The 10,961-nt window shown below is 51.8% G+C and overlaps 2 protein-coding genes across 3 annotated transcripts in view; both read left to right on the top strand.

The window, feature by feature from the left end:
• The first annotated feature begins 104 nt into the window (after positions 1-104).
• ARF5 (ARF GTPase 5) lies at positions 105-3,101 on the top strand. The gene is made up of 6 exons (XM_019646096.1): positions 105-312; positions 827-907; positions 1,239-1,348; positions 1,810-1,881; positions 2,398-2,523; positions 2,616-3,101. The coding sequence occupies exons 1-6, from the start codon at positions 246-248 to the stop codon at positions 2,700-2,702; spliced, it is 543 nt and encodes a 180-aa protein (XP_019501641.1). The 5' UTR covers positions 105-245; the 3' UTR covers positions 2,703-3,101.
• A 1,234-nt stretch (positions 3,102-4,335) lies between these two features.
• The window catches only part of FSCN3 (fascin actin-bundling protein 3), a 9,386-nt gene continuing 2,760 nt past the window's right edge, over positions 4,336-10,961 (top strand). Inside the window, exons 1-6 of one of the 2 annotated variants that reach the window (XM_019646110.1) lie at positions 4,336-4,740; positions 5,784-6,480; positions 6,807-6,925; positions 8,550-8,709; positions 9,173-9,343; positions 9,659-9,859. In XM_019646110.1, coding sequence (XP_019501655.1) covers positions 4,597-4,740; positions 5,784-6,480; positions 6,807-6,925; positions 8,550-8,709; positions 9,173-9,343; positions 9,659-9,859 — 1,492 coding nt within the window. In that variant the 5' untranslated portion in view covers positions 4,336-4,596. Of the gene's footprint in view, positions 4,741-5,783; positions 6,481-6,806; positions 6,926-8,549; positions 8,710-9,172; positions 9,344-9,653; positions 9,860-10,961 lie in introns of both variants that reach the window. The other variant, XM_019646111.1, reaches the window with a different exon arrangement.

Genomic DNA, 10,961 nt, shown 5'->3' with positions numbered 1-10,961 from the left:
GGTATCCTGAGAGGCAGCACTGGCTGTGCATCAGGGGTGCAGCTGAAGGTTAGGACAAGGGTGGGCAGGACTGCCTCTAGAGCATTCTCTTTACCGGGCGGGGCTGCGATGACGTAGGGCGGGCCGCGACGCGCGGAGGCGGTAGCGGCACCTCCTACTGCTGCTGCGCCCCATCCCCCCGCGGCCGGCCGGTTCCAGCCTGCACCCGGTGTCCGTGTCCGTGTCCCCCTCCCCCGGGCCCCGCCATGGGCCTCACCGTGTCCGCGCTCTTTTCGCGGATCTTCGGGAAGAAGCAGATGCGGATCCTTATGGGTGAGGCAGATCAAGCGCGCGGCCCCGACGGGAGCGCCGGCCCCCGCACAGCCCTCCCGCCCCCGCGTCCCCCCAGGCCAGCTCACCCCGCTTTCTGACCCTGAGTCACCCACCTCCTAAACCTCTGGGGTCACTGCTCTTGGGCGGGTCACAGTCTGCAGCGCTGCTCCTGGGGCCTGAAACCGGGAGCTGCGGGCCTGGGTGGGGTGAAGCTCCCTCCGCCCCAGCCCGAATGGTAAGAAGGGAGGATTCCGCCCTTGGAGGCCACTTTTAAAAGGAGCGCGGCGCCCCTCCTGTGCCCCTTACACCCCCAGTCCTGCCCGCTTTAGGGGAAGGAGTTGGCGCTCACCACCCGGACTGCCCTCAAGGCCCGGAAGGTAGATAACAGCGCGCACCTGGAAGCTCTCGGGCTCTCCGCCCCTGTCACCGTCAGCTGTCCTGGCCTTTCCCCTTCCCTGGTCTCTAGGGGGCTCCCTCGCTCCCGTCTCCATCCCTATGCCCCTCTCCTTTGCAGTTGGCTTGGATGCAGCTGGCAAGACCACAATCCTGTACAAATTGAAGTTGGGGGAGATTGTCACCACCATCCCCACCATAGGTGAGTCAGAGGAGGCGCGCTTGGGAGGAGCGGGAGCGTGGCGGCGACCTCCTCAGGGTCTGCTCCCCATTCTGCATCTCGGTGCTGGGAGCTGACACCAGATACAGCTACCTGAGAAGTGGGTCACAGTATCTTTACCTGCTGGATGGTGCCGAGGAGGGGTGGCTGTGACCTCGCCCCGCCCTGTCAGTTGACTGCCAGGCCTCTGGACTTCTGTTCCCTTAGGCCTTGATCATTGCCTCTGATTTGTGTCCCTGCTGAATCCACACAGTTGAGTGCGTTCTTTCCTGTCACGACTTTTTTTTCTCATATTTTCTCCAATTATCTTCAGGCTTCAATGTGGAAACAGTGGAATACAAGAACATCTGTTTCACAGTCTGGGACGTGGGCGGCCAGGACAAGATTCGACCCCTGTGGCGGCACTACTTCCAGAACACTCAGGTGGGGGCGAGAGTGTCTCCCTAACCCCAGGGGAGGAGGTGTTAGGGTTAGGAAGACTGTTGGCCTAGGCTGGGCCCCTAGGCCAGGAAAAAACCTTACCCCCTTCTAAGCCCGCTTTTGTAAGCTAGCTTCTAGCATCCTTCAGAACTGGCCTTGGTCTTCTGAGACTCAGCCACCTTTGGCGTCTTCTGAGAAGCAGGGTTCTGGGTCCAGGCTGATTTAGCGCTCATCGTATATCTCCCTGTTCCCATGCATGTCTTCTACCTAGACTGCTTGTCTGAGGGCAGAAGCTGTATTCTTTGCAAGGTGTCTCCAGCTTGTGCCAGGATGTCTGCAGAGCCTTAGTGAAAGTTTTCTAATAGATGAGAAGGGTGTAGACACAATTAAAGAGAGAAAGCCAGAGTCGGGTATGTCCCAGGCGGGAGTGATTGCTTCTCCTTCCTTTCTTCCTTCCCACCCAGGGCCTCATCTTCGTGGTGGACAGTAATGACCGAGAGCGGGTCCAGGAATCGGCTGACGAACTCCAGAAAATGGTGAGCACCCAGGGCCTTGGTTTGGAAACAGGGATCTCGGTGCTGGTGTGCACATCAGGAAATGCCTCACAGGCCTTGAGTGTATAGCTCTCTCTGTGGACACAGACACATGGATAATTTCACCCTGTTTTGAATTTGGGTCAGGTAAAGAGTATAGAACTAACTTTGTCCTTGAATTTTCACGTGTTCACATCTGAGCCTGAGAAGTTGGTGGGAAGAGGGAAATTATATGTGGTGGAGAGAAATTCATGGCACGTTCTTGTTTTTCCATGGGGAAGTTTTGTCACTTTGACTAGAACAAGTACTCAAGTTAGAAAAAGGCCCTTTCTGGACTTAATGCCAAGATGGTCTCCAGCTGATTTATAACTATGTCTTGTGTTCAGCAGGAGACCACACAATATTATATTTTTCAACAAATATGCTAGAAGGTAGAGAGGGGGCTCCTGTACACAGTGGGAAAGAGGGAGCCTGGAGACCTCAAAGGACCCCAGATTCTACCCCCTTGGCCCCCCTCAGCTGCAGGAGGACGAGCTGCGGGATGCGGTGCTGCTGGTCTTTGCCAACAAGCAGGACATGCCCAACGCCATGCCCGTGAGCGAGCTGACCGACAAGCTGGGCCTGCAGCACTTGCGAAGCCGCACGGTGAGGGTCTTGCCCCTCCCAAGGGAGCCACAGGCTGGGGCACCCCCCTTTCCTTCCCTGCTACTGACCTCTTTCTTTCCTTTGCCCCACAGTGGTACGTCCAGGCCACCTGTGCCACCCAAGGCACAGGCCTGTATGATGGGCTGGACTGGCTGTCCCATGAGCTGTCAAAGCGCTAACCAACCAGGGGCCAGCCCCTGCTGCCCAGAAGCTCCCGCGTGCATCCCCGGGACGCCCAGCCTCCCGGACTCCTCAGGCAGTGCCCTTCCCTCCTCCTCCTTCCACAGACACAGGCCTCTGCTCCTGCCCCTCCTGCCTGCATGTTCTCTTTGTCGCTGGAGCCTGGAGCCTTGCTCTCCGGGCACAGAGGGGTCTACTCTCCCGCCTGCTGGGACCTGTGGAAGGAACTTCCAGGGCCAGGGCCCCTTCTTCCAGAGGAGGAGCAGGGATCTGGGTTTACTTTTGTTTTTTTCCATTTTGGGTGTACCCTTGGGCCAGGTGGGGAGGGAGGGTGAGAGCTCCAGGTGGTGCTATGACATGGCACTGGGTATTGAGTAATAAATTTGCTGTGGTTTGTACACGGTGTTGTCTGTATCCTGGAAGTGGGGGGCTGGGTTATTGGGTGCAGAGAGACAGTACGGGGGAGGCTCAAAGCAGCTCAGGTGGCAGGGCCAACCACCCTCTCCCCAAGCACGCCTTTGTCTAGCTGAGCTTTCTCCCTCCTCATCCTTGAGGCTGGAAGTATTTTAGGAGTTCCAGTGTAGGAAATCCCCTTCCTTCCCCGATTTCAAGGGGCCTTTGCCAAGGGTAACAGGGTCTACCTTCATGCTTCTGTAAACTACTTAATTCCCATTTCCTGTCTATCGCCTAACTAGCCGTGGTCCCTAATGATTATGATGCACATTAAAATTTGAGGGGGAGGGAATATTCATTAAAAATAAGGTTCCTGAGGGACACTGGAGAAAAGTGATTCGTCAGGACTGGTTGAGCCCCAAGAATATGCATCTTTAAAATCACCCAGGTGACTCTGTGTCTATTGGCCTTATTTTATAAAACGGGGGATTACAAGCCCTCGCTGTGCATCACTGGGACTCTTTCTACCTGGGAAGACCCTGCCATGGGGAATAGGAGGCAGGTTTGTGGGCTGCTGTTCTCGAAGCGTGGTGCACTGCCCGTTTCCCTTGGCATCCCAGCAAAGCTTAAACAAAACCCACCATCAACACCATTATTTGTTTTCGCCTTTCTCCCTTTTTTCATGTCAGTTTCTCCTGGTTGTGGGCTGGTTTTCTCCATGAGCTTTGTAGGAAGTGAGTCCCGGAGGCTAATGGCCAACAGACTGGGGGCCTGGGCTGGTATCCTGAGAGGCAGCACTGGCTGTGCATCAGGGGTGCAGCTGAAGGTTAGGACAAGGGTGGGCAGGACTACCTCTAGAGCATTCTCTTTACCCTGCCACTGAGCCAGTGCTTCCTGACTAATAGGAGTGATTTGACCCTTGCTGGTTATCTGCCCAGCGTTTCCTCAACCTCCCTGAAAAGTACCTTCTGAGACATTTTGGTTTTATCCTCCCAAGGGCCATAAAAATTAATATATTTTTCTTGGATATTATGAACTCCAGAAACACTTGAGCCCCAAGAGAGCCAGACAGAACTCACTTTCTGGGCGGAAAGGGGTTTTTTATCCTATAATTAAAAAGAGAAACAAGTGAAGGGGAGGGACTTGCCTGAGTCACAGGCTAAGACTGATTCTCAGTCTGAGCTCAGCCTACCTGGGTGCCTGGAGTGGAGTGGGGAGGCCAGTACAGGAGGCCTGGACCCACTTCCTCTGGGCCGTGGACTGATGTTGCTGGACTAGTGCCCTTTCCCCACGAGGTGGGATGAGAGGCACCCCTCAGAGTCACAATGCTCCCGGGTCACAGAGGTGCTGGGCCCTAGGCCAGCCTTTACCTGGAAAGTCCCCTCTGGGCACGTCTTCTAGTGGGTACTGGGGCCTGGTTCCGGTCCCTATGGCCTGTGGAACCTCACCACGGGGGGGAAGGCTGGGCCGGACAGAGTCATCAGCAGTGCTGCCGGCCCCATGGATGAGGTGGAGTGGACACCAAGGCAACCCAAGTCGGAGGACCTGAGGGTCGGGCTCATTAGCTGGGCAGGATCCTACCTCACTTACGAGGCATGTAAGAGTACGGTCACTGCTGCTGCCAAGGGTTTGGGCCGGAGACAGGTAACAAAACACACCTGTACTGGAACCACTTTTCCAGTGGCTAAGCTGTGTGTGTGTGTGTGTGTGTGTGTGTGTGTGGTGGCAGTGGGGGTGCACTCTCTACCAAATCACTTTCCTAGCCTCTGCCATTGCCAGGCCAAGACCCTTCTACCCCAGGCTCTTGCTCACAGGTCTCCATTGCTCTATCTCCCCCTCTCTAAACCTATCCCAGGAGGTGAAGCCTCAGCCCTGGCCTTGCTACTTTGTCTTGGTCCGGCTGCCACCTACCCTCCATCCCGGCACAGAGTGGTTGTGTCATCACAAAGAGGAGCAGTGGGGAGCCCAGGCTGGAAGGCAGAATTGTGGGCATCCAGGGGAAGGTGAACCAGTGGAGTTACTGTAAGCCCTATGTGTCTGTCCTGGTTACAGTTTGAGAATGGGGTATTCTAGAAGCCTTAAGGAGAGTTGGTTCCTATTTTAGAGAGGGATGTCTGCACATCTGGGATGGTTCTACATAGTGACGTAGTAGCAAGTTCTTCTCAATTAGAACAGGGTTGATCACAGCCGAAGCAAATTATGGCATTTCAACTGTCTGGGCTCCCAACCTCCTCCCTGGAGCCCAGGCCTACTTGTAAGAGTTCTTGTTTTCTCCTATCATGTTGAGGAGGTGGCCTTTGAGGATGGAAGTGTTGGCTAAGTGTGCTATCCGGGGGCAACAGTGAGGAAGATAGAAGTAAGACTTAAACCAAGGCATTTCTTGGAAATTGGGTGTTAAAGGAAGTGGTCAAGGAAGAGAGGAAGGTTTACTTTCTGTTAGCTGGAGGAAGTGGGCATCTAGAACTTCTCTTGAGATCCAGAGAAGCTCCAGTGCTCGAGGTGCCCTGAGATCTTTTGGTTGCTGTTGCATGAGAGAGTGGAGGAGCCAACAGCAAGGAGGCTGACGTGGACAGGAAGTTGGCTGGTCCCAGTGATGGGATCCCATCACTGGGGTGATGGGTGTAGGGCTGCTTGGTCTAGTCACTTGTAAGTACTGATTTCCCTCTCCTCCCTCCCAATGCCTCCAGACCTGGGAGATCCTGGTGAGCAATGAGCATGACACACAGGCTGTGGTACGACTAAGGAGCTTGCAGGGCCTCCACCTTCTGTGTGAGGCAGATGGCAGTCTGTGCTATGGCCGCCCGAGGACCAGCCACCACGGATGCTTCCTACTCCGTTTCCACCGAAATGGCAAGTGGACCCTCCAGTGCATAATCAGCGGTCGTTATCTGGAGTCTGATGGCGAGGACGTGTTCTGCAACTCCCGGGTCCTCTCAGCTTACCACATGTGGACCCCCCGGCCAGCCCTGCATGTCCACGTGATCCTCTACAGTCCCTTCAACCAATGCTATGCCAGGGCTGACCCCACCATGTGTCGAGTCTGGGTGGACGCACCAGTTCCCTGTCGGGAGGAATGTGGCTTCCTGTTGCATTTTCAAGATGGATGCTACCACCTGGAGACCTCTACACACTTCTTCTTGTCCCACTTAGACCGGCTGGTCTCTCAACCCTCAACACAGACAGCTTTTCACATGCAAGTGCGGCCTGGAGGGCTCGTGGCACTCAGTGATGGAGAAGGAGGCATGCTGTATGCACAGGGCGCACACCTGCTCCTGGGCCTGGGCTCCAATCCCCATAGGGGCGAGGAGTGGTTCATCCTACAGCGCTGTCCAACCTGGGTCAGCCTCAGGTCAAAGTCTCGGAAATTCCTCTCCATCTTCTACGGCAAGTGCAGGGTCCAACACGCCACGGAGGGGGAGAGATTTGGCTGATGAAAAAGTGTTTGAGATCAGTGACGATTTTTTAACCTGCTCATAAGGAAGAGCTTGGGGTCCCAAGAGCTTCTCTGTGCCATGGAGATGGGTGATAAAGCAGGGGCATGGGCTTTAGAGGAAAATGGTCTGGGTCCTCTCCAGGTCCAACAGAAGGTAATGAAAGCTGAGGAGGGAAAGCAGAGAAAACCCCAGCATAAACCATGGAGGAGGGGCTGAGACTGAGGATGAGACGAGACTCAGGCTTCTTATGACAACGTTCTTGTTCTTCTTCTGCAGATGTTGAGGTGTATGCCACCTCTGAGCACTTAACCCCAATGTCATTGTTCCAGTTTGAAAGTAACAAGGAGAGCCGCACCTTGCAGCTTCGTTCAACCAATGGCTGCTACCTAGCCCAGGTAAGACCTTCGCTTTCTGAGCAAGGCAACCCTTAAGCCCTGAGTTCTCCCTCTCTAGACACACTTTCTCCTTCTTCAAGTCAGATGACCAGATAGTGAGGCGAACCCTTGTCAAACATTTATTTTTACCCAATGGGCCTATTTTCATCCAACGGGGCATCCTTTTTAAAAAATCAACTTTATTGAGGCGTAATTTACATACAGTAAAATGCACCCGTTTTAAGTGCACAGTTCAATCAGTTTTCACAAATGTATATGTCCATGCAACCATGCCACAATCATTTCCCAAGTGAGAGAATATTTCCACCACCACAGAAATTCCGTCTTGCCCCTTTCCAGTTAGTTCCCTTCCACCCTTGCCCTCCCCACTACCACTGATGTGAGGTCTGTCACTGTGGATTCCATTTCCCTACTCCAGAATCTCATATAAATAGAATATACAGTATGTATGCTTCTTTCACTCAGTATAATGTATTTGAATTCATCCATGATGTTTCATGTATCAGCAGTTCATTCCTTTTTCTTGTTGAGCAGTATTGCATAACGCCACTCACAAACACAAACATAATTTGTATATCCATTCATTTGTTGATGAATACTTGAGTTGTTACCAGTTTGCACCATTATGAATAAAATTGCTATGAACATTCATGAATGAGTCTTTTTGTGGTCCTATATTTTCAATTATCTTGGGCAAATACCTAAGATTGCAACTACTGGGTCATAGGATCAATGTGTGTGTAACTTTTTAAGAAAATGTCAAGTAGATTTCTAAAGTGCCTGCACCACTTTACATTCTCATCAGTCACATATGAGAGTTCTAATAGCTCCACACCCTCATCATCACTTGGAATTGCCTGTCTTTTTAATGTTAGCCGCTGTGATGGATGTGTAGTGGCATTTTATTGTAGCTTTAATTTACATTTCCCTTATCGTTAATAATGTATGAGCATCTTTTCACTTGCTTATTGGCCATTTATATATTTTCCCTGTGAGGAATCTGTACACATTTTTTTGCCCATTTGTTATTATGTTGTCTTATTATTAAGTCGTAATCATTCTTTATATGTTCTAAGGTCAAGTTCTTTGCCAGATATATGTATTGTAAATGTTTCCTCCCAATCCGTGGCTTGCCTTCTCATTTGCTCAGTGGTGTCTTATGAGCAGCAAGTTTTAATGAAATCCAATTTTTTGATGAAATCCAATCTCTCCATTTTGTAAATAGTTAGTGCTTTCTTGTCCCAAGAAATTATTGCCTGTCCCAAAGTTGCAAAGAATTTCTCCTATGTTTTCTTCTAGATGTTTTATAGTTTAGCTTTCACTTTTATGTCTATGATTCATTTTGAAATTTTGGCATCTGGGCCGAAGTTTATTTCTCTGCATATGGGATATCCAGGTTCCTTTTTGATATTGGGCTCTGGGATACAGTACAGACAGGAAGTGGGAGAACTGAGGCCACAACATGTTTTGCAGAAAGGATCTGAAAGCATAGAGCATACCCTGGGAGAATGAAAAAGTCTACTGGTGGGATGTGGGAAAAGAGGGTCTAGGAATAAAAATGATGGGAAGAAAGCTGAGATTTTAATTCCCTGCTTCCCTTCTCTGTTCCCAATATCCTCCGCAGAGGCGCCATAGGATAGTGATGGCCGATGGGTGCCCACTGGAGCCTGAAACCTTTTTCCGTATGTACTGGAATTGCGGCAGGATCATTCTGCAGTCTCCCAGTGGACGCTTCTTGGGCATCGCACCTAACAGCCTGCTCATGGCCAATGCCACCATTCCAGGTGAGCTAAGCAGCCCGCCAGCCAGCTTATTCCAAGTCAGAGATGCTTTCAGAGGGAGCTGGGATATGCTAGAACAAGCACTGGAGTTGGGGTCAGAAGACTTGGGTCTGTAGACTTGCTGAGCCACTGAAATTTTGTCATCACTTGGGCAAAACACCTCCTTAAGCCTCATTTCATTGTCTCCATTATCAGTGGAGGTGATGTCCAACTTGCCTGCCTCACAGGATTATCGTGAGGGTTAAATAGATTCACGTATCTCAAAGGAAGGAAGACTATTAAAATTTCTAAGTGCTTTCACAAACATTGCACAAGCACCTAGCATGAGATGTCTGGCACACAGTAGGTGTCCACTAAATGTTAAAATATTGACAACACCCATCTGCAATTAGTGCCTCCCTTCCTGCTTCCATCTGGGGAAGCATCTAAGGCAGCCCACCGGGACAATCCCTTCCATGTCTTTCAGGCTCAAATGAGGAATTTGGGATTCTGTTAGCCAACCGGCCCTTCCTCGTGTTGCGAGGTCGGTATGGGTATGTGGGCACCTCGTCGGAACATGACCTCATGCAGTGCAACATGGATCAGCCCGACTGCATTCATCTGCTGCCCTGCCGCCAGGGCATCTATCACTTTCAGGGTGAGTAATCATCTGCATCCCTCAGTTCCCACCTAGCCCTGCCTCAGCCCCAGCTCAGACCTCAGGGCCTGCCACTCAGGGTCTGTTCATCAGAAAAGGAAAAGCAGAGTTTCTGTTTGTTTTCACACTTCAAGGTCCCCAGAGTGGGTCGGCAGAAGAGAAACCAGCCCTCCTGCGTTTCCATGGAGGGAATCCGCCAGCATGGGCAGTCAGGGAGGGTGGCATGGCTGCGGAGAGCCTCCCCAGAGGCTAAGCTGCTGGAGGACGCCCCTCCTGAAGGGCCCACTGACCTGAGTTCTTCCCTCACCAGCGCAGGGCGGGGCCTTCTGGTCAATCACATCCTTTGGCACCTTCCGCCCATGGGGAAAGTTCGCCCTCAACTTCTGCATCGAGCTTCAGGGGAGCAACTTGCTCACGGTGCTAGCACCCAATGGCTTCTACATGCGATCCGACCGAAGCGGCACCCTGTTGGCAGACAGCGAGGACATTACCAAAGAATGTATTTGGGAATTTTAGGTAAGGTGCAGTGGCTAAGGACCTGGTGTGGGGGAGCAGGGACTGAGGGGCAAGAGGAAAAGGGAGGTGGGTGGGGAGGCCTGAGAGAGAAAGACCAGAACCTACCCTGGCTGACTTCTGTCCCACAACTTGATCAGCTCCAGATGTTTATTCCAAACCTGTGCCTTTCCTCTCAGGGCTTCTAACCCTGGACATGCTAGAGAGAGGAGGGGAAGTCAGGCCTAGATTTCTCACTCTGATGCCATACTGGCATGCGCTTGCAAGCAAGCCTGCAGGGGACGGGATGAGGTATACCTGTAGGTCTGTCTCTCTTCATTAAGATGCAGACTTTTGCCACATTTTTCAGGAAGGGTGACTTAGAGGATATGCTATCTACCCAAGGAACTTTCTATCCTTATCCCCCTTAATCTCTGGGGTGCTGATGGCTCCCAGATATTTATGTGCATCCTTGACCCTTCACCTGAACTCTAACCTCACCTCCTTCCTGATTGACAGTTGACTGGACTTCATCCTGCCATCCCTTCAAAATCAGCCTCCCCATTCTTCCCTCCAAAGGTGACTCTTCCTGCTGTCCCCTTGGCTGTCTAGTACATTGCCACCCTCTCAGACGCTCAGGCTCAAGACCCCAGCACCATCTCTCCTTCCTCCCTTTCGTTCCTTTCACCAAACCCTGAAATACTTGCAACTTCCTTAACATCGCCTCTTGAGTGCTTGCTTCTTCAAAATTACCGTCACCACCAGTGGTTCCAGGCTTTTCACCAAAACCCTGCTTTGCAACAAGAGTCCCCAGCACGACTCCCAGCCACCAGACCCATCTTCATCTCATCCGGTCTCCACACCAAGCTGGCTTTCCTAAAATGCTGCCTCCATGCCATCAGTCCCTGTCACAGCTCTTGGGCAGACACCTCACTGCTCTTAGACCCACCCCTTCACAATCTACCTCCCTTGCCTGGCTTGGAAAGTCATGGGATATTGTAGAGTTTGTTTTCGTTTTTTTTTTAAAGATTTTTATTGGGGAATTGGGGGAATGGGAACAGCGCTGGGGAATTGGGGAAGGGGAACAGACAAGTTGCTGTCCTTTTGTTCTTCAGTCTAGTTGTGG

The sequence above is a fragment of the Hipposideros armiger genome, unplaced genomic scaffold, assembly GCF_001890085.2.
Source record: "Hipposideros armiger isolate ML-2016 unplaced genomic scaffold, ASM189008v1 scaffold_97, whole genome shotgun sequence".
Lineage (NCBI taxonomy): Eukaryota > Metazoa > Chordata > Mammalia > Chiroptera > Hipposideridae > Hipposideros > Hipposideros armiger.
Note: the sequence above shows the minus strand (reverse complement) of the source record. Positions and strands in the feature narration are given on the sequence as shown.